Source organism: Stomoxys calcitrans, chromosome 5, assembly GCF_963082655.1.
Source record: "Stomoxys calcitrans chromosome 5, idStoCalc2.1, whole genome shotgun sequence".
Classification (NCBI taxonomy): domain Eukaryota; kingdom Metazoa; phylum Arthropoda; class Insecta; order Diptera; family Muscidae; genus Stomoxys; species Stomoxys calcitrans.
Genome location: NC_081556.1, coordinates 159946846 through 159971728, shown reverse-complemented (window position 1 = coordinate 159971728; position 24883 = coordinate 159946846). Strand labels below are relative to the sequence as shown.

The 24883-nt window shown below is 38.2% G+C and overlaps 1 protein-coding gene across 1 annotated transcript in view; it reads left to right on the top strand.

Annotated features, from left to right (window-relative positions):
* The window catches only part of LOC106081914 (uncharacterized), a 380832-nt gene that overhangs the window by 337989 nt on the left and 17960 nt on the right, over positions 1-24883 (top strand). The window contains 4 exon segments of the mRNA XM_013244184.2: positions 5799-6011; positions 9263-9396; positions 9589-9684; positions 24648-24842. Of these exon segments, the coding sequence (XP_013099638.2) occupies positions 5799-6011; positions 9263-9396; positions 9589-9684; positions 24648-24842 (638 nt within the window).

Sequence of the window (24883 nt, the reverse complement as noted above, 5' to 3'; positions counted from 1 at the left end):
ATCCGATATGGAATTTTATGGCTGCAGCAGCCACAATTTTGGTCCGATCTTTGCAAAAATGAGCTTGAAGTGTTTTTTTTTCCAAAGTCTCAATACGAGTGCGAAATTTCATAAAAATCGGTTCAGATTAAGATAAAAGAGTTTAGAGGATATGGAGTTTTAAGGTTGTAGCAGCCACAATTTTGATGCAATCTTTACAAAATTTTGCATGACCTGTTTTATTTGACGTTCTAATTTGTGTACGAAGTCACAATTTTTGTCCGATTGTTACAAAATTTGACATTTTCATGTGTGTGCAAAACTTCATAAAAATTGGTTCAGATTTAGATATACGTCACATATATATCTCTCATTCGATTTGGACTTTTTAGGCTGTAGTATGCATCCGATTTCTACAAAATTTATAAAGTCCCAATGCAAGTACAAAATTTCATAAAAATCGGTCCAGATTAAGATATAGCTCCAATATATATCTTTTATTCGATATGATCTTTTAAGGCTGTAGAAGCCACAATTTCATACCGGTCTTAACAAGATTTAGTACGAGGTGTTTTATTTGACATCTTAATACGTGTTTAGATATAGCTCCCAGATATATCTTTCACCCGAAATAGTCTTTAAGCCTATAGAAGCCACAATTTTCGTCCGATTTAGCATGAGACGTTTTATTTGACGCTCCAATACTTGCGCAAAATTTCATTAAAATCGGCCCTGATTTAGATATAGCTCCCATACATATATTTCATCCGATATGGACTTTTAAGGCAATTTTGGTCACATCTCTACAATATTGGGCGTGAGATATTCTATTTGACGTACCTATGTGTGCAAAATTTCCTCAAAATTGGCATAGGTTTATATATAACTCCCATATAATCTATAAACCGATATGGCCTTTAAGGAAGTGGAAATCCAAATTTTTTGTCCTATCGTAAGAAAATCTTACAAGGTTCTTACAAGATCGCGTTTTAATGGGTATCCAAATTAAAGTCTGACTAGGTTTTGGAGAAAAGTTATAGTTATAGGTTATATATATTAAAAGTACTACGTACACTAGGTGATGTAGGCTATTATATAATCGTTTCCCCCCGACTTTTGCCTTTCCCTACATGTTTAAATTGAATCCTAAACAAATTTAAATGTAAAATGTGATTGAAAATTGTATCTTTTTCAATTAAACAATAACGGCCGACACCACTAAACGTTTTTCTTTTTATACCCTCCACCATAAGATGGGGGGTATACTAATTTCGTCATTCTGTTTGTAACTACTCGAAATATTCGTCTGAGACCCCATAAAGTATATATATTCTTGATCGTCGTGACATTTTATGTCGATCTAGCCATGTCCGTCCGTCCGTCCGTCCGTCCGTCTGTCTGTCGAAAGCACGCTAACTTCCGAAGGAGTAAAGCTAGCCGCTTGAAATTTTACACAAATACTTCTTATTAGTGTAGGTCGGTTGGTATTGTAAATGGGCCATATCGGTCCATGTTTTGATATAGCTGCCATATAAACCGATCTTGGGTCTTGACTTCTTGAGCCTCTAGAGTGCGCAATTCTTATCCGATTCGAATGAAATTTTGTACGGCGTGTTTTTTTATGATATCCAACAACTGTGCCAAGTATGGTTCAAATCGGTCCATAACCTGATATAGCTGCCATATAAACCGATCTTGGGTCTTGACTTCTTGAGCCTCTAGAGTGCGCAATTCTTATCCGATTGAAATGGAATTTCGCACGACGTGTTTTGTTATAATATCCAACAACTGTGCCAAGTATGGTTCAAATCGGTCCATAACCTGATATAGCTGCCATATAAACCGATCTTGGGTCTTGACTTCTTGAGCCTCTAGAGTGCGCAATTCTTATCCGATTGAAATGAAATTTTGCACGACGTGTTTTGTTATTATAATCAACAACTGTGCCAAGTATGGTTCAAATCGGTTCATAACCTGATATAGCTGCCATATAAACCGATCTTGGGTCTTGACTTCTTGAGCCTCTAGAGGGCGCAATTCTTATCCGCTTGAAATGGAATTTCGCACGACGTGTTTTGTTATGATACCCAACAACTGTGCCAAGTATGGTTTAAATCGGTCCATAACCTGATATAGCTGCCATATAAACCGATCTTGGGTCTTGACTTCTTGAGCCTCTAGAGTGCACAATTCTTATCCGATTGGAATGAATTTTTAGCACCAAGTATTTCGTTATGATATCCAACAACTGTGCCAAGTATGGTTGAAATCGGTCCATAACCTGATATAGCTGTCATATAAACAGATCTGGGGATTTGATTTCTTGAGCTTCTAGAGGGCGCAATTCCTATCCGATTTGGCTGAAATTTTGCATGACGTATTTTATTTTTACTTTCAACAACTGTGTCAAATAAGGTTCAAATCGGTTCATAACCAGATATAGCTGCCATATAAACCGATCTGGGATCTTGACTTCTTGAGCCTCTAGAGGTCGCAATTAATATCCGATTTGGCTGAAATTTTGCATGACGTATTTTATTTTTACTTTCAACAACTGTGTCAAATAAGGTTCAAATCGGTTCATAACCTGATATTGCTGCCATATAAACCGATCTGGGATCTTGACTTCTTGACCCCTAGAAGTCGCAATTATTATTACCGATATGCCTGAAATTTTGTACGACGGATCCTCTCATGACCATCAACAAACGTGTTTATTATGGTCTGAATCGGTCTATAGCCCGATACAGATCCCATATAAATCGTTCTCTCTATTTTACTTCGTGAGCCCCAATGGGCGCAATTCTTATACGAATTGGCTGAAATTTTACACAGGTCTCCAACATATAATTTAATTGTGGTCCGAACCGGACCATATCTTGATATCGTTTTAATAGCAGAGCAACTCTTTTCTTATATCCTTTTTTGCCTAAGAAGAGATGCCGGGAAGAGAACTCGACAAATGCGATCCATGGTGGAGGGTATATAAGATTCGGCCCGGCCGAACTTAGCACGCTTTTACTTGTTGTCACTCCATTCGTTCGTCAATTCACTGAAAACAGCTGATATTATAAAGGCAAAACAGCTCATTGCTTTAATTGGCTATGACAGACAATTTGCCCAACTAGCCGAACGTAGAATAGCGTTCCAAGCGCCTCGATCTTCTGCACTCGTTCTGTAATCTCTGACGCTAGGTTTTGAGGTATCTCTCGAAACCTCATTGAAATGGCGATCGAATCAAGTGACAAAAAGAATAAAATATTAATGGTAAAACTGCTTCTTTACCATTCATCTACTAAACTGCTTAATACTACCAAATTTCCCTTGAACATTCTATTAAGGAACAGAAAATGATTCTCTCCTATCAACGAGTGCAGTCTGATTAAAGTTTTAAGCTCAATGATTAGGGGCGTCCTTTTTTATACCGGCGTTGACCGCCCACATCATCATTTGAAGTGGAATGCACAATTTGATCAATTGGGAAGTTTTTCTAGTCAGAGAACACAACGTGCGGAAATTCGCCATATTCGTGCAGGCACGACAAGTCTTTGGCTCTTTGGAGTCTAAATTATTTTTGCTTCGGTGTAATATCGTGTGCTTTGTGGAACTTGTAAGGCTTAAGCTTTTGCTCGTATTCCTATATATTTTGCATCCATCCATGGAATATTTTCAGACCTTTAGCCATAACATTACCACTACGTCGTGGATGTTGTTGAATTCAAGCCTGCACTAGCGTTTGGAATCGCTGCCAGTATGATTCAAACAATGTATGGTGCGATACACAAACATTTTGTTCACTTTGAGTTGTTTGAGTTTGCCAACAATAGCCGTTTCTGCTGTCAATAAGACAAATATCATATATAGCTGTAATTTCTTGTTTAATATATATATTGGTAACACTTTGTGTTAGCTATAGAGTATATAACATCAACCTGAGGTTATGACATTTTGAGTGGCTAGAAGATACAATCGATATACCTATCACATCAACTTGTACGAGAATAACTAGATATAAATCGAAAATCAACCAATCGCTTGAACTCACTTTATGCCAATCTTAGTTATTAGCAATACTTAAAATCAATAGTGGTGGCAACCCGAGATTCGGTCCGGCCGAACTATATGTATATTCATTGGTTCTTGCTTTATTAGCTACGATAAATTCAATAAAAATCGGTTCGGATTTAGATATAACCATCATATAGATATGTACAATTTTCGTACAGTGCGTCATTGAATGCACGTGCAATATCCAATGAAAATATACAAATGGCATAAGTATAAGCTATCATCAGTTCGGATACAGCTTCAATATGGCAAAATTTCACTTACCTACTTTTCCATTGCCTTCATTTCTATTCTAGAATATAGCAGTTCCAACCTCTGAAATATATGAAAACATCGTATTTCTCCACCATTAGCTTTCCCTCTCTTAGTGTACCTTAACTGTAGGAAGGCAGTTCAGTAAAGAAATTCATGGTAGATTTGTTGAAATATTTCCCCTTACCCATAATGGCACCTACAAAATACAATTAAACTAAGTAGCTGGTGTAGTCTTGAAAAAAATCCTCTAACCGACCAAATGTAAAGGTATATATGCCAGTATAATATATTAATAACATAAATAAAATGTCATATTTCACAATAAAAATAAAAAATACATCGGAAACAAAAAAAGAAATAAATTTTCATACAAATGTGCATTTGAAATAAATGTCAAAAATTTATGAAAATTCAAGCAGGGCTTGTTGCATTTCACTTGAGAATGCTGCGAAGCAATTTAGCAGTTACATACAAGGACAAGTTTTTCTTATTTCAAAAGGACACATTTAGTGACTTTCCTTGTTATGGCACACTAGCTTTACATAGCCAAGCAACCCAAGAGCGCCAGCAAGAAGAAACTAGCAAAAAAGACACAAGTCTTCCTTAGACCAATAAGAAACGAACATACACATACACACACGCGCAGACATATGCACATACACCAAATTAAAAGACAAAAGCTCCAACACATACGCTTTCACATAGCAACAACAACATTAACATGTCCACGAAAGTGACAGTCAGCACACAGTCATTCAGTCTAGTCAGTCACACAACAGACACAGCGACACTGGAATTCAATTTTAAGAAGGGAATTTTGATGCTCCTCTTCTTGAATGTCACTTCGTAGCTCAACATTTTTCTTGGTTGTAGATTTGAACGTATGTATGTATGTTCTGGTATTTTTGTATTTTTTCCTACTCGTTATGCTGTTCGTTTTTTTACTACTTCAACTTTTCTTCGTTTTCATTTGTTTCTTTGGTAAAACAAATATTTTAACATAAAAAAAAAAAAACAAAAATAGTTGGTAGTAGCTATCTTACTTGCATACATACTCTACATACTTCACTCTTTGTTATTTTGTTTTTTTTTCGAATCTGAAATCCTTAACAATGCACACTTGCCAGCATACATACACAGCTAAATGCATAGGCATAGATGTGTCTGTGTGCATGTCAATGTGTGTGTGTGTGTGTTTTCATGCAGCGTAACAGAGAAAATTAACATTTGTGTTTCTTTCCATTGGTGTTATTGCTCATTTGGTATTTAAAAACAAAACGCTAAACAAACTCCACAATCACCACCACCACTGACAATTGAAATGGCGTTCATCATTGTAAAAATAAAAATAATGACCCTCATCATGTCATCATATGAACACACTGACAACTACAACACACTCGGCTCGATTGTTACTGACCATCACAACACCACTCAATTGAATTGTCCCCCATTGAATTGTGGATCCTCCGGAAAAAACAAAAACAAACCAAAAGCTCCCCATTCGCCGAGAAGACAAAAATTGAATTTACGCATGAAATCACTGAGCTTGGACTCGCCCGAGTCATCGGAGCTACATGGGCAAATCAGACGTAGACAACCACCGGTGCCAGGTCCATCGGCGGGAGCCGCAAGCAGTTACTATCACGGAGGTTCAGGTGGTCACTTAGAGCACAGTACACCGCCATCCAATAATAGTCGTTTGCATTGTAAGTAGACCTCGTTTCTTGCCTATTCTAAACTCTAGACTATTTTTGCCCGCTACAAGAGCCTCCTCCACAGACACAGCAACCAAACAATCTTTACCATCACTGACACCTACCCCACCCCCACATCGCTGTTGTATAACTTCACCCCCTACCCACCTACGCCCTACCACTAGTAACACCTAAACAAGCCAGCGACCAGAGAACCCATCCAACCGCACAGCAGCGTCTGTGTACCAAAACGCCTTCGCATGACCGCCGGCTCCCAACCATTAAGGGCAACAATCTACTAATTTTGGACCTGATGACATTACTCCAGACCTTGACATTGCATCTATCCTATCTCTCTCTCTCGTTCTCTCTCATTCTCTTTCGGACTTTTGCATTTGTCATTTCGCCACCACTGTACAAAAGTTCCATAGCTGTACATAATCAACAAACAAAAAATTTTGACGTAGAACCACTTTGAAAAACTCTGTAAAAAATATAAGACGTAGTCCTTGTAGTGTTGTTTGTACACGAGGTGTGCTTTGTAATGTGTCCATATAAGCATAGTTGCGTTACATACATGCATACAAATATAAATAAATATACCTACTCATATACTTGAATATACAGACAGTTAAAGAACCAACAAACGAACACACACACACACCATCAAGCACATTATGATAATCCTGTGTATAACTCACCGCTGTTGTTGCCGTATTGCCGTTGCGTTATTGATATTTTAATTTGCTAATTTATTGGAATTAAACCGTTCAATCACCACGAAAGACAGTTCGATAATTGATTAATACCCAACAGCCATTCGCAAAAGTATACACAGTCAGACAGACAGACAGATAGACGGTGGGATACATGTACACCTATAACCTAAGCTTCTACACCTCAGCATTGTGATATCCTTCAGTTTGAAAAGTGTATGTGCTGTGACCAATGCGAAGAGTAAGACCATCATGGTCTTGGGTCACTTCTAGTTTGCATTGAAATCGCTATGCTGCAGCAACTGAAAAAAAATTACTCATTTCAATGCTGAAGGGAACGATGGCGATGGTGTGAGCGTGTTTGCTGCACATTGTGGGAAATGGCAAATCGACTTTGATTTTAATTGTAAATTAGCTTAAGGATAATTGACTTTGAGAATAACAACATAAATACATTTACTGCGTACTTTATAAACATAAGAATGAATTGGAAACTGCTGACTAATAGTCAGGGACGGAGTGGGAAAATGTTCATTCTAGAGATATGATACGAAATAGAACTTATTTTGCCCTGGGTATAAAGGGGCCTAATATAACATCCTATTCCAATTTCTACAAAGCCGGCTAATACGCCTATTTAATATTCGCTCGTCTTAGGCCAGGTTTGAGTGGCAGACTCACTTAGACGTTTTTGACCATTATGGTACAATAGGAACAGGAGAAGGAAGATATCTAATAGTTCCTAACGTTGAACCATCCTGGTCGCTTTAAAAAGTCCAAGAACTTGTGTATGCTCTCATCCAGTAAACCAGACATGTTCTCAAAGAAATGAGAACCTAATGTGGAACTCCTTCTGACAGCAATTGCGGGACACACACACAGCAGATTTTCTATGGTCTCTTCTTCCGACCTCACAGTTTCTGTAAAGGTCGTTACGTCAGCATGTTTTCCGATCAGACAGTGACCTGTCATGACGGACACAATGACTGAGACGACTGTTCTAGCCAACGACAGCACAGCGGTACACCAAGTCTGGATAAGGCCACATAATTCTGGAATGTTCAGAGTTTCTCTAGCCACAATGTCCAGAGGCATTAGGTGTAGCATTCAATTCAGTGCATCAGATGGCATAGTTCTCAGTACGACTGTGATGCTCAAACAGCCATCTTTTGTATCCGTCCCAAGAATCAAGTAAACGACAGATCCATGTATGGTTCGAAGTTGCCCTTCTGCTCTGAAAAGAAAAATTGAGGATCGGTTTTTGGCACAAAAGTTGGGAATCATGAAATAGTGTAAAATAGGGAATTTAAGCGAGAAATCAAATCAGGAGATTGTTAGCAAGGGAACTATACCGGATTATGGACTATATTTAGATAATACGGACAATCAGCAGTACGAGGTCTGTCGCAAAAGAGTTTTTTTATTCTGAATGTTCATTTTGAAATTCAATATTCGCGATATCTTTTGTAGAATATAGAATAACATCAGTGGAAAAAGAGATGCCATAAAGTTTGGAGCAGCCATAAATTATGCGAAGACTAATACAACTCACTGCTTCAAATTTCAAGGAAACCGGGAAACCTTAAATTGGTAGTTTCGTGCATATGCAAATATGAACCATGAATTTCAGTATATCGGAGTTTGTAAATGCCCCTTCTAAAGGGGCATGAAAAAAATCGAGAATTTTTTTTTTTTTTTTATACCTCAAGCCCAATATAGTCCGATTTGGGCTGTAATTGGTTCGAGTAGCAAAGGGTCTTATTAAACTTAATGCACCGAATTTCAGTGAAATCAATTGACGAATATGCTTTTTATGGGTCTGAGACTTTAAATCGGCAGTTCGGTCTATATGGCATTCAAATATGGGCCAAGACCCTAAATCAGACATCTGTTAGGAAGCTATATCCAAATATTTGGACAAAGTCTCATACTATTCAATGTTGCAAATTTCAGGCAGTCTTTTATGGGATTGCGGTGGTGATTGTTTCAAGTCAAAGTCAATTATAGACAGCCATTTTCTTCAATATTGCAGCATTTTAAAAATACTACTGACCCCAAAACATTACACGAATAATTTAACAACAACACAAAATTACTGAACAAAACTCCATACCATACATGTAAGGAATACACCAAGCCAAACACCGGGACATGAATTGCCTTTACCATATATGGTTACAAAAATGCTTAGAGAAAAAGTCTTTTAAGCAGAATGAGTCAAGACACAAGTACTGACACTTCCAAATATCAAGAAATACTCACAATCTTTACTTTTGTCTTCTAATTCCTCTTTTTCCCATAGTTATCGAGTTCAAAGCATGCTTTTGTTTATTTTCTTAGATTTTAATTTGAATCCCCAAAACAAACGACCCTTCTACCATCAAAAAGACCTTAAGCACGTCTTCAAAAACCTGTCCGCACCGAAATTTCCGTATATATCCTTCTGTAAGCACCTTTCACCCCTCAAGAGCACCATCCCCCGCATTAGTGTGGTTTCATTTTTACTAAATTTCCATCATATGTTTAATGTCTTCACTTTAAATGCAGCACCCTCGAGCCCGTCTCATCAAGGACGTAAACTACTCTATGCCAGCCGTGGAATGCGAGGAGGCAGTGTCGACTTGCCCGACGAAATGGAAAAGTCACAATCATCGGCCAGTACTTCGCCATGTCCCTCCCCCGTAAGACATATTCAGGTATTCTCCCTTTACGATTTCCTTCCAAAATGTTGTCTGTATGTTTGTGTGAGAACTCCTTAACTGTGGAATCCAAATTAAGTATTAATGTAGTCCCAAAATCCTTGAATGTCCTTTGCTCTTAGCCACAAAGAAGTCATTGACATTTTTCTCTTCACCTTGTTCTCCTTTTTTTAGAAATCTCATCGACTGCTGCCCACAAACCTATATGTGATTCTGTATAACTTTAAGGCACGCCATACCGATGAATTGGATCTTAAGGCTGGCTACAAGGTAGGTTCTGTCTAAGCAGTTGTTTATTAATATATTTCAACACAGCAAAGATAACATACATTGAGAAATTAATTACGTAATAAGAAATTCGGGATTGCCTTAGATGCACCCAATAACTGTTTACCGCGAATATCCAGAAAGTGATGGATCAAAGTCTCAGGCACCTTCTCTGGTATTAAAAACACTATCAAATGCATTTGACATTTGAAAGTATCCAGCTAATAGCAAATTAGCAATCAAAGATCAAGCAAACAATTTGCAAATTTGCCCATGAACATTCCATTAGAGAACAGCGGAGATACTTCTTAAACAATTTAGGCCATTGCAATTGCCCAGGCCACCATAGCGCAGAAGTTACCAGCTCCGCCGATGACGCTGAACGCCTGTGTTCGAATCCTGGCGAGAGCATTAGAAAAAAATTTCAGCGGTGGTTAATCCCTCCTAATGCAGGCGACATTTGTGAGGTAATTTCCATGTAAAGACTTCTCACCAAAGAGGTGTCGACCTGCCGTTCGGACTCGCCTAAGCTTAAACTTAAATCGGACGTCACTCATTGATATATAAGAAGTTTACCCCTGTTCCCTAATGGAATATTCATGGGTAAATTTGCAGTTTTTGCAATCCCCCAGCGCCAAATGTTGAACTATCCTAAGAACGCTATCTGGTAAAAAATTAAGAAAACTTCATTTAATATTTGGACACCTAATGTTGGCAAGCCCCGACAATATTTAGAACCATGATCTGCAAATCAACTACTGCTTTACCCAAACTTCCTTTAGAAAAGGGCACAATATGTATGGGAGCTGATTATGAATTTTCCCCATTAACAATCCCAAACTGGCCTACATTATCAAGAAGTAAATGTATATTTGCCCAACCACATTTCATTAAAGGGAATTGAGAATACTTTCCCCATACCATTTCCCATGTCCAAACATCTCACACATTTCGGCAACATAGTGATGAGATAACCAACGTAGAAAAGATTTTATAGTGATCTCACCAGGATTCGAAGCCAGCGTTTATCATCAAAGGTGGACATGTCAGCCAATGGGCCACGGTGGCCTCCTTCAATAGTTCTGAAGATATCAGAAATCATTACAATGTTGTGTGGTCAAAATTACAAATACTTTATTGGTTCCTCGATAACTAGTTTCAACAAAATGAAGCACTAAATACGTCACCCCAACCTATGATGGCGGTTATAATAAGTCCTTACACCAGATTTGCTTCAACAGCTCCTTTAATAAAAATGCATTAACATTCAATGTATTTTCGTAGTTTTACAAGTTTTTTGCAAGGATTTTACTTCATTCCTTCATCTTGCATTACAGAGGGAACTTTTTTTTTCATTGGCATGCTGTTCTATGCTAGCTGGGTTATAAAAAGTTAATATCACAAACCTCTCTATAGTTTGACATAAGCTCTTTGGATGAGCTGTAGCAAGTGTATGAGTCTACCCTTTCTTGGGATTCGCCTCCAGTGTTGTTATAACTGTGGGTGGGAGTTATTTCTAAAGCATGTTGCTCTGCAATATATGCGATATGACGATATGGTTATTCCTCACTGAACGAAGATGTTGCCACAGATAGCAATGAACTAAGGAGGATGTTATTTCGCAGCCTAAGGTGGATGTTGTTGTTTCTCAATTAAAATTCCCAAAGAATATAATTCAAATATAATATAAAACCAGTAAAAAAAGGCAAAAGTCGGACGAAGCCGACTATATAATACACCATACACCACCTAGTTTGCGAACTACTTTTAATACATGCAACCTATGTTGAAATCTAGTCAGACTTTAATTTTGCATATCTATTTAAAAATATTGAATAGAACCTTGTAAGATACAACCTTAAAGGGCCATATCAGATAAAATACATAAATGGGAGCTATATCTAAAACTGGACCGACTTTGATAAAATTGAGCACACGTACTAGGACGTCTATTAAAAAGCCCCACGCTTCATTTCATAAAGATGGAAACAAAATTGTGGCTTCCATAGCCTTAAAGGCCATATCGGATGAAAAATAGATACATGGGAGCCATGTCTAAATCTCATCCGATTTTAACGAAATTATGCAAACGTTTCGGGACGTCATATAAAACGTCTCGTGCTAAATTTTGCAAAGATCGGACCATAATTGTTCTGACTACGGCCTTCAAAGACCATATCGGATGAAAGATGTATATGAGACGAAATCTGAAGCGTCATAAAAAACATCTCAAGCAAATTTTTGTACGGACCAAAATCGTGGCTTCTACAGCCTTAAAAGTCTACGGAAGGAAGGTATACATAGGAACTATATCTAAATCTGATAACTTTTGTTTCAAAATCGATAGCTTTTGCCCTTGGAGCAAAAACAAGACTTGTGCGAAATTTCATGACAGTCTGACAACAAATGCGACCTGTACGACCATGATTATACAAGAATACACAGTCAGACAGACGGACGGACATAGCAAAATCGAATAAAAAAGTGATTCTAAACTCTAAATGGGTCTACCTTTTCTCCTTCTCAGTGTTGCAAATAAATGCACAAAACTATAAAACCCTGTTCTATAGTGGCAGTGTAGGGTATAATTAATTTTTGACGAAAGTGATTTTATATAAAAGCACGTTAAGTTCGGTTGGGCCTTCCGAGGTATCCAGCCATGTTAAAATTTCTCTAAAAATCGTAGCGGCACTCCGTTTAGACTCTGCATATGAAAGCAGGCCCCATATCATTGATATGAGAGAAGTATCTCCTGGTCCTTAATGGAATGTCCATGAGAAAATATGTATTTAATGCAAATGTTGCCCTCACACTGCTAACTGCTAACAGATTTTCAATCTGGTTTCCGGCCAAAGCACAGTTGCACTACTGCATTTTTGAAAGTAGTTGAAGATGTAAGGAGTGATATTGACAGCGATAATGTTACCTTTCTTGTTCTTTTAGATCATTCGAAAGCATTTGATTCCGTTGATCCCAATATACTTTGCCTTAAACTGAACATTTGTTTAAATTTTCTGAAAGAACAACGGATCTTATATTTTCCTATCTTTCGAATAGAAGCCAATCGGTATGTGTTGATAGCCGGTGTTCTAGTTATCTTCCAGTCTCAAAAGGTGTTCCACAGGGGTCTGTATTGGGCCCACTCCTTTTTTTCCTTATATAGCAATGACCTTTCTGGACAGGTGCGCAACTGTGGTATTCATATGTATGCCGACGACGTTCAGCCTTATAGGAGCTCTTCGCCGGAGAGGCTGATCGATGGTGTACTTCGCCTTAATAGTGACTTGGATAGGATAAACACATGGGCAAACCCCAACGGACTACTTTTAAATCTAACAAAGTCAAAGTGCCTTGTAGTTGGTAAGAATCGGGTGACAATGCCGCCCAATCTTGATGCGGCAATTGCTGGAACCCCAATTGAGATGGTTTCATCTGCAAGAAACCTTGGGTTGGAGTTTGATGATAGACTTGCATGGAAGAATCATATCGGTACGACAGTGGGCATAATCTACGGCGTTTTACGAAACTTATACACGAGTCGACAGTATACCCTTTTATCAATAAGAATACTTTTGACTAGGACATTTATTCTGCCGAAACTACAATATTATACTCTTGCGAGGTTTTTTACGGTTGTGATGTAACTCAAAGGAATAAATCGTTAGATATATTTTTGGTTTGGAAATTGTCTTTTGCATGGGTCTTATCATAATAAAATACAAATACTTCTCACATATCAATGAGTGCAGTCCGATTCAAGTTTAAGCCCAATGATAGATGCGCCTCTTTATATAGCCGAATACAAACAGAGTGCCGGAAATACGACACCTCTTTGGAGACAAGTTTTTACATGGCAAAGTACCTCAGAAATGTCTACAGCATTAGGGTTAGAAGCAGAATTTTTTATTTTTTTGCCAGGATTTGAAACCAGGCGTTCTGCGTCATAGGCGGACAAGCTAACCTCTGCGCAACGGTGGCCTCCATATCTATTTAATAGTCACAAATACGTATTCATCTCATATAAACAAAATAATTTCTATGTCTCAACTAATTTTCTCGAAATTTGATAAATAGAATTCCTTAATGACTTTTTATATTATGGTGGTATGTTTCAAATAAATCAGTTCCGAATCACAGACATGTAACTAGCTATTGTTTTTATCGCACAAACTTCATTTATAGAGCCATAGCTTTATTAGTATTGCTTTCCACTGACTTCTTCATTATTGCGTAGGACATGAACAAATCGCTTTCGCCATTCTTCAGTCCACTTCACCTCACTTTTTTCTTTATCCATTCAAAACATCTTTCTTCTAATTTTATGTCAGCCAAAACAAGAAGAACCCCCTTAGTATAGATGTGGTTAAATTCACTTGTATCTCTGGGGATTCAGTTGCCACTGCCATGTAGGCGGCGGTGATGGTGGGGATGGTTGGAGAATCTCAACTGCATGATTCTCCCTTGACCAAATATATATGAAGAGATTTGAAAAACATTGCACAACAAATCCAAAAACACCATACAACGTCACCACTCGAATGTCATGATGAAAAAGCTCAAAGGATAACATGGGGGAACACATGTTCAAATGTGATAAAACTCATACGAGATATTGGCAGCAATTTAGCCAAAATCTAAACAACGCCAAATATGCTACGGGTGTTCACAGTTGTGCAAACGAATGTAAACAGAAAAACATTAGCGTGGCACATAAAGTCCCCTGGGCAAAGAAAGGTTCTTAATACGCCATTGGTGTTTTTAGCAGGCATGCTGTAATTTAAAGCTTTTGGCTTTAGATTTTCTTCTGCTTTTTTCATTTTGGATGGTACTGCTGGAAGGTTTGGAGAAGCCATACAAAGGACATAAATACGAAATCCTTCACATATCCTTAAAATAACCTGCAATTAGGATTTCCAAATTTACGAGAGTGGATCACTGTAAATAGAAAAGAACTGTTTTTATACCCATCACCATAGGTTAGGGGGTATATTGATTTTATCATTCCGTTTGAACACATCGAATTATCCATTTCGGACCCTTAAAAGTAAATATATTTCCAATTGGTTTAAAATTTTTAGATGATTTGAAAATGTCCATATGTCTGTCTGTCAGTTGTCATCGCACTACAATGTTGAAAAATTGAGAAATTGAGCTGAAATTTCTGTATTTTATTTTACCATACGCAAGTTCTTGAATGGACCGATTCGAACTGTATTTAGATCAGGGCTGCGGGGTCGAGCAATTTTTACTCGACTTCGACTTCAGGTAAATTGCTCGACTCCGACTTATACTCCGCAGTCGACTCCGGGCACTTAAAAATTCTATATTTTATACCCACCACTAGAGAATGGTGGTAATACCCAACCTAGGTAATATACCTATATTACCTAGGTATTAAATGAAAGGCATTAGCGAGTACATTAGGAATATTTCAAAACAAACGATACAAATTTTACGCAATATTTTTTTTTTTCAAAATTTAGGATGAAGAGGATGAGGACGATGAAGATGAGTAAAGGGTGCCAACATTAAATTTACTCATGAGACCATTAAAATGTGATTGCCACATCCACGCGGCAATCCCTGGGTAGCGCCAACGACAACGAAGGAGCATTTTGGGTCGCTAGGGGATCAAGGGGCCTTTGCCCCAGAAACAAACTTCAAAATCTCGTAACTGGGCTCAGAACTAGGAGGTGCGCCCTATAAAGTGCATTTTTCCCCAAATTTCTCCATTTCGTTAGAAATATTTATAATAAACTAGCTGACACGGGCCGCTGGGCCTTCTTTTACTTTATATGGAACAAAAGCTTCCTTGGAATATTTATTTTCGACATTTAAAGAGCTTTTAGTGAAATACCATTCTACGAAAATAGTATATCGCTTGACTAACAGTTTAACTATATAAGTGCCTTTATCTGAATCCCATATGATCTTTATTGATCTACGAATTTAAGTTTGGATGTAAGGTGTACTCCATTCTTAAAATACTTTTTTTCAGCTCAATATTCTCATGATATCTGATTTAGGGGTGTTTTCGGGGGTGAGGTGGTCCCCCAGACACTTGGCCCTGAAAAAATATCAGCATCACGCTCTTCTTTCAAATACCATTTATTTAAACCCCATATTGCCATTAGTTTAAGGAGTTTACACGATGAGGCGTCCCCCAAAACACATGGCCCCAAAATAGGTTATGAAACTCGTTTTCTTATCTCAAATGTCTTTCATTTAAGTCACATATTGGGATTGTCGAAAAATGTTTACCCTTTGGGGGGTGTTTTGGGGAAGGGGTGATGCCCTTAATACAAGGTCCTACATTTGGATATCAAATTCGTATACCTTTATTTGAGCCCCATATTGCGATGGCCAGTAAAAAATTCCTGTTTGTGGGGTATTTTGGGAATGGAGTAGACCCCCAGAAAATTGTTCCCGAAAATGGGTATCAATTCTTGCTCTACCCCCCAATACCTTTCATGTAAACTCCACATTGACATGGTCGGTAAATATGCCCGATTTAGGGGTGTTTTGGGGATTGGGGTAGTCCCCCAAACACTAATCCCGGAAAATATATCAGCAACGTGCCCTATTCTCATATATCTATATATCATTTATTTGAACCCCATATTGCCATTGGCTTCAAAATTGAATATCAAATTCGTTTTCTAATCTCATTTAAACTCCTTATTGCAAAAGTAATCAAATATGTGCGGATTGGGGTTTTGGCCCTAAAACTATAAATATTGGGTTGCCCAAAAAGTAATTGCGGATTTTTTAAAAGAAAGTAAATGCATTTTTAATAAAACTTAGAATGAACTTTAATCAAATATACTTTTTTTACACATTTTTTCTAAAGCAAGCTAAAAGTAACAGCTGATAACTGACAGAAGATAGAATGCAATTACAGAGTCACAAGCCGTGAAAAAAATTTGTCAACGCCGACTATATGAAAAATCCCCAACTACTTTTTGGGCAACCCAATATTTAGTTCCACTCTCTGAAGACCGAAATTGACTTGGTGAGCAAATACGTCCTATTTGGGTTGGTATGCTGGTGGGACGTCCCAAATGTTGATATCAGATACGTGGTCTACTCCCAAATACCTTAAATATGAGCCCCATATTTCCATAGTCGGTAAACATGACCGGATTGGGGGGTGTTTTGGCTTTGAAAATATATATCGGATTCGTGTTCTACTCTAAAAACCCTCTTATTGGAGCCTTATATTGCAATAGTCAGAAAATACTTCCCATTTGGGTGGTGTTGTGGGGGTGGGGTGGCCCATAGACATTTTTCCCGAATATTGATATCAGATTCGTGCTTTACTCCCAAAGACCTTTCATTCGAGCCCCATATTGCTATGGTCGTAAATTTGCCCCCTTTGAGGGATGTTTTTGGGGAGAGGCGGCCCCCAAACACTTGGTCCCATATTTGGATATCAGATTCGAATTCTACACTCAAATACCTTTTATTAAAGCCCCATATTGCCATGGTCAGTAAATAAGTACTGTTTGAGGGATGTTTTGGGGAATGGGTGGACCCTTAGATACGTGGTCCCACATTTAGATATTAGATTCGTGTTCTACTCACAAATAACTTTCATTTGAGTCCCATATTACCATGGTCGGTAAATATGTCCGATTTAGGGGTATTTTGGGGGATGGGGTGGTACCCCTAACACTTGGTCCGAAAATTTCATTTGAGTCCCATATTGTCGTGATTGGTCTAAATATATGTTTTGTAGATTTTAGGGTGGGGCAGCCCCCCTAGGTACCCAATCCGAAATTTGGATAAAAAAATTTTATTTTTAGCGTACTATATGAGAGCACAAAAAATTTCGCTTAAATCGCACCACCCATCTCCGAGATCTGGCTTTTCTGAAAATTAGGGTAAGGGGGAGGGTCCGCCCCCCTTCAGATATCAAAAAATGTAGTACCCTATTTTCACCACGGGATCATTATGCATCATCTGTGAAAATTTCAAGAAAACCGGTTCAGCCGTTTCGGAGTCTATAAGGAACACAAAAACACACAAACACAAATTGATTTTTATATATAAGATATTGTAAATATATACGCCATGTAGACCGAACTTACGATTTAGTGTCTTAATCTCATACATAGAAGACTTTTAGCCCAATTTCGCTGCATTTGGAACCTGTGGCATGTATGAGGCCCTTCTGGTCCCAGAAAAAATTTTGATCTAACCGGATATAAGTAAGAATAAAATAAATAGCTATAATTTAAAAGGATATTAAATATATACACGGTGGCGGGCATCCAAGGTTTGGCACGGCCGATCTTAATGCACTTCTACTTGTTGTTCTTAAGGCGTCTTAGGTTTACTTATACCCAAGCCCACTCTAAATAAGCATTCTATCACATGTTGAAGTTACCAGTTGCTGTAGTTTTGTATATTTCGATTTTTGATAACCTACCTTAATGTCGGACGAAATGTTATTCTGTTGTGCATCATAAATTAAAGTATCTCTCTCGTATTTGTCCAAAAACGAAATTTTAATTCGGCTTATAACATGTATGCAAACAACTGGAGGCTACCAGGCCCAAGACGCCTGCCATACCCCTGGGAGCAATTTTGCGTTGCGCTCGAATCGATCCGGTAGTTGCATGTGTTACACATTTACTTAATGCCAAGGCACATAGGGGTACATAAAGCAAGCCATCTACATATGGCGTATGTAAATGTCATGTAAAATGAACGCATATTTTGTACGAGCCTTTATTTTAGGCACAAATGTTGCCATCCCAACATAATCCTCCAAATCAATGTTTTTCAATAGAAATATCATTCCCTTTATGCGCCAGGGATAATTACGAATGTTTTAGCCAACATCTCAATTTGTATGTAAGTATGCGAGGCTTAAGAGGCTATTTGACTGAAGCCGAAGTGTTATGTTTTGTAAATCGTTAATTAAATAATTCTTATAAAAATAAATAAAACTGAGATGAAGTTATTAATATTCATTTCTTTCTTCTTCTTCTTACATATGAAAATATATGTGAATGTTTGCTTGTATGTTCCGTTAAGTTTTTCAAAACAACTTAGCCAATTTTCTTTTTTTAAATTTACACTGTGTAGAATGTTCCTGTGTTGACAATTGTACATAATTTTTGGTCACACACAAATGCCTTTAGACGACATATTACCAAAATCTTTATTTTTTTAAATAGATTATGATAAAATTTTTGTTTTGTATGTACCCGGAAGGGATCAACGAAAAATCCATAGATGAGACATCCGTTTATCATAAGCTGTACCAAATTCAAGTTTGAATTGGGAGCCTCCTATATAAAAGGACAGGGTGACCACTATGGATGACCACCATAAATGACCTATTACGGATGCTGACTGAGGAGGGATTTGAACCCGTCTGCTATGCAGACAATGTGATAATACTTCTAAGGGGTGGGGATCCGAACGAACAGAAGGGCCGAAAGGGCCTTGCATATGGCATATGACTGGGCTAGACCCAAAGGTCTCACAGTTAACCCAGAGAAGACTGAAAGATGCCTGTTCACGAGGAAGATGAAGGTGGGCCAATTTAACGCACCACGTTTCCTCAATAAGACGATTTCGATATCTGACAAGATCAAATACTTAGGTGTGATCTGGGACATGAAACTGAATTGGAATGTCACATTCAGGAGCGTACTGAAAAGACTCACAGATGTTGGGCACTATGTACACGGGCCGTAGGCTCGAATTGGGGCCTGAATCCGAGGATAGTCCACTGGCTCTACAGGAGCGTGATTAGACCAATACTTACTTACGCCTCAGTAGTTTGGTGGACTGCTATGGAGAAAAAGTGCAACATAAGGACCATACAACAGGTTCAAACAACATGTTGGCTTGGCATAGGCGGAGCGATAAGGACCACGCTCACTAGGACACTGGAGACTATTCTAGATATCCGACCCATTGACATACAGATTAAGTGTGAGACAGCCACTGCGGCAATGAGACTTAGGGCGATGGGAGAATGAATTGAGGATGGGAGCAGCTCACACCATCGCGGTATAATCGAGGCGACGATGGGAAACCTGGAAGGAAGGGAAGAGGTTTCCGATCGGATACCTGAGATGAACCTTGAAGTCGAGTGCGAAACACTGCTGCCATCGGCACAGTCTTGGATTGACGGAACCCTAGTATTGCCATTTGGAAGATCACGTTACACGGATGGATTCAAGCTAGAGGACAGAGAGGGCCTGGGGTTTACATTGAGAACCCAGGGACTGAGATCTGTTTTAGACTGCCTGACCATAATACGGTCATACAGGCCAAGATCCGGGCGATCACGGAATACGTGAGGTGGTGTGGTGCTAACGCGAGGACGTCGAGTGTGAACATCTTTACCGACAGTAAAATTGCCATAAGGGCAATAACAACCAGGACGGTAAGGTCTCGAACAGTCTTGCAGTGCAAGAAGGAAATGAACGCCTTCTCTGAGGATGGCAGAATCCGCATCGTTTGGGTGCCGGGCCATAACGGACTAAGGGGAAATGAAAGGGCAGACGATTTGGCGGTGAAGGCCAAAGGAAACGGTCGGTAGGGCGGCGAAAATCCTATAGGGGGATACAGATCGTGAGAAGACAAGGCTATTACTGAAGGAAAGTAAGAAGGAGGCCAATATAACTTTGGCATCATAACGGGACACATAGGACTACGAGCTCACTTATGTAAAATCGGTGCGCAAGTGATAGCATGTGTAGGGCATGCGGGGAAGATGATGGGACGTTGACTTTCGCGTCTAACAGATACCGGCACTTAGGTGGATACACAATACCAGACATGAACCAACTTATGGTGATGGTATTGAAAACAATTAAGGATTTTGTAAGTAGCACGGAATTCCTTAAACTTAAACTTAAAATTTTCTTTTTAGAGGTTACTTTAGAGATTTTAGATCGCACAACAAGCCGATTACTGGCTTAGGTGTATGTCCATAGTGGCATGGAGCGGATTAATACCTGCACCCTCTTTTCAACCTTACCTATATAAAAGGCAATTCTTACAAGGCTTATTAAGACACAAAAATCGTCACATTCGGTTTCCTTGTTTGATTGAACAAAAAAGTCGTAATATCAAACAAGGAAACACAAATTTTACATGCAATCAAATGTAGGGCAAATAAAAAGTCTTATTTCTAACGCTTTTTGATTTGTTTTTGGACAAACATTATGTGTCAAAAAAAAGTAAAAAGGCGTTAAGGGTATATATATACACCACCTTTCGTCAGAATCCGGTGAAAAATTCATAATTTATGCCCCATAGCTGCTTTTTGAAATATGGTCCGATGTGGACCAAATTCGACATGGATATTGAGAGGTCTAATAAGTACAAATCATTGTTCAATTTTGCAGAACAAAATATTGGTCTTTTTGGTAGCCATATCCAAATATAGACCGATCTGAACCACATATTTCGGGATTGGACAACCCTTGTGTTGCAATCTGCCAACTGACAGCTCTATCGTAAAGCTTGACATTTTTGAGGTAATACGTACTCAGAACGTTTTGACATACGAGCGCTATTTGTATTATTTACAATAACTTTAAAGATTAATCTCGCCCAAAAAATAGAATTAAGTGCGATTACTTTTTACAACTTTAACTCAACAACAGAGCATCGATGAACTTAATCCAATTTTTGGCAATGAAGCTCCATCAAAGACCGATGTTTGTCGATAGTATGGTAAATTCAACCGAGGTCGTAGTTCACTCCAATATGAATTTCGTAAAGTTCGTCCAAATTCAGTTGTTGTTCCAAATACAATTGATGCTGTGCGCTATGTGTTGATATTGCAAGATCGTTTGGTATTAGTGGGACCAGTATACATTCAATATTGCATGAACATTTGACCGTCAAAAAAATATGTTCGCGTTGGATACTACACAATTTGTCAATCGCTCAAAAAAAGACTCTTATCGATTGGTTGAAAGAAATGCTCCAAAAATACGAACCAACTGCACATCGATTTGATGAGTCATCCGCCTTATAGTCCTGGCTTGACACTGAATGACTTCTTTTTATTCCCGTACGTAAAAAATAAAATGAGAGATCAACGTTTTACGACACCCCCATGTTAACTGTTTCATTCGTATCACACATCGTGTACAACTTTCAAAGTTGCTACATTTGAAAATATCGTCTAATACCACTTTGAATGCGTTCTATGTGCTCGCTTATTTTGGCCGTTGCACAGTGGAAGAAAATCGAAAAAAAAAACTAGTAAAAAAATATACCGTGTGAGAACGGGTAGAGGTATCTCTTTAAAAGTTGAAATGGTTAGAGCTGTGCAAAGGCTGTCCTGGCGTCTTTTGGCAGGCTCCTAAAGTTGGTCATCTCGGTATTTCGACAAATTGTTTGGGCTGCCAAATCTTTATTTATAATAATAGAGATATCTTAGTAGAGATAATTTAGTAACTCTGAATATTGCAAATAAAAATGTCCTTCAAAAACTAAAAATAAATTCTGCCAGAATTTTTTTTTCAAAAATCCTCAAAATACGCAAAGATGGTTTTAAAATCGCAATTTTTAGGAAAATTACTGTTGAGGCTACAAATATGGTTAGGTGCAAAGTTTTTTTGCCTGGGTTTAAAGGACATATGGAGTAAAAAAAGGAATCTGGGATTTGGAAATTTTAAACTCGAGGCGTTATTCCAATTTTTAATAAGAAATTGTCTATTTTGAAGTAAATATAGCACCCATTTAAGTTAACATATTTTGTTCAAATTTCCCTCAAAACGCATCCTCAATATGTTCTCGTCACCAACGAAAAAGAAAAAGTTGAAGTATTGAAGCATGTTTTTTCAGTAAAGACTAATTAAAGAAAATACTTTTTTGACTTAAATAATGCAAACACAAAAATTTTGTTCACATATTTTGACTTCTAAACTTTTTCATTTTTAACCGAATAATTAGATGTAGACACTTGTCACAACAAAGTCGTTGCAAATTTTGTCACAAATCCAAATCATGCATAAAAATGAAAATCGAACCACAAATACCTTCGCAAATTTCAAAATACGAAGCAGATGTCAAAATTGGGGAAAAAAATTAAAGTCGAATATCTCCGAAACCAGTGGAGATATTATAGATCTCAAGCGGACTCTTTTGTAGACATTTTCGAGTACTATCCAGTAAAAAAAAATTTGAAAATCAGACCATAAATGAACAAAAAATTTTCGAAATGACGAAAAATTTTTGTTCATACCGTTCTCACCCGGCATATTTTTTACTAATTTTTTCTCGATTTTCTCCCACTGTGCGTTGTGAGTGTGTAGCAATTATGTTGTTGTTTTGTTTTTGTTATCTGTGTTATCCGTTGTTTTTATTATCTTTAGCATATTTTTGGGCTCCATTAAGAAGCCGCTTGCCACACTTTGTGCCGGATTAATGTGGTTTTCTTAACATATTTTGAGGCATTATGTATAAATCGGCTTTTGCAATATCATATCGTTTTATCCCATTGCTACAATTACCTACATTATTATTGATAGGCGGGGTGCTACCACTTTATACGTTTGTTTGTAACATCCAGAAGTAAAACAAATAGACTTATTAATAAATATACATATAGACGGAGAATATGTCTGATTTGTCCTAGCCATGTCGGTCTGTCTGCTCCTGCTAAATTTTAATCAAAGTACATATCACAATTTCATTGAATCATATAGAAATTTGGCACATAGATGATACCGGTTAAGGCTACATCGGTACTGATTTAGAAATGGTCATTAAAGGCATCATAGCAAGCGAATATATTAAGTGGACATCTCAAAAGGCCACCGTAGCGCAGAGGTTTTGCATGTCCGCCTATGACGCTGAACACATGGGTTCGAATCCTGGCGAGAACATCAGAAAATTTACAATGTGCAATCTCGAAATTATGCACAATGATTAGTTTTTTAACTGCCACTTAGATTTAGACATGTTCGATCCCATTACACTAACATTGGAATAATGTAGACCTTTTCCAGTCAATCTATTGTAGATGAAATTTGATACATACGTATTTTATGCACACTGTGTAACCTCCAATTTTATGCTCTAAGCCCATAGAACGATATTTTGATGCACAATTTCCCTATAATCACATTATGATGTTTGCGGATTGCATAAAATCGTCTTTCAACTCATTTAAGCCTATTTCAGTAACCTTTTATTCGAAGCTGGTTTCCATTCAATTAACCTCATCGCTTTGTGTGACCTCCGCAGTATGGTAACGAAGTATTCAGATAGTTTATTTGTTTACCTTCTCTCACGTGTTACACGTGACATCGAACCTGCATAAATCCATAAGCAGTGCGACTAGAATCTTGCAAGTGACAGTTGAGTGAACATTGACAGAGCTGAGCTACTTTTCGTAACCCCCTTCAATCTCGATCTCTTCATACAGATGCTGTTTACCTGTAACACGATAAGGCCGTACAATAAATGGTTGAAGAACGTGCGTTGGTGTGCGTGTGTATGCAATTTCTGAACGAAAGTTCTGTCTTCCACTCTACTCGATTCTTACTTCTTGTTTATTACCCCCCACCCTCCCAGTCATACTTTCATCCGCCCTTAACAAAAAAAAAAACCAACAGAAAACTAGCCAGGACAAACGACAATCGGACAATGTTAACATGGCTATTGCTTGCCGGATATGAGCAAGTGTTAAGTGGCAATGTTATTGGCCTTTGGACGACACATAATGCTTATCCGTTTGGCAGTAATGCCCAACAACAGATGCTGTTCATTGATGTTGAAACCATTTGGAAATACCAAACTGCATTGTATGAGGGCAGCACAAACAAATCATAATGCTTGGGATTGGCAGTAGTAACACACTGTTGCCAGGAACGAGGATAGGGGGTTCACACAAAGACGAAGGGGGATCATTTTAGGGAAGTAGTGGTTGATCAAATTATTCCAGGCACTCACTCCATATATTTTTGCTTCCATTGCAGGTAACTGTCATCGACACTTCGGACCCTGACTGGTGGAAGGGGAAAGTGTTGGGACGCGTCGGCTACTTCCCCTCCAAATACTGTGTCCGCCTGAATGCCAATGAGAAACCTCTCCAGGTCACTCACAACCTGCAAGTTTCCGATGGAGAGCGGGGCGAAAATATGACCCTGCTACGGGATCAAATTGTAATACAGGTAAGTCGGGGGTATCTCAGTTAACAAAAAAAAAACAAATT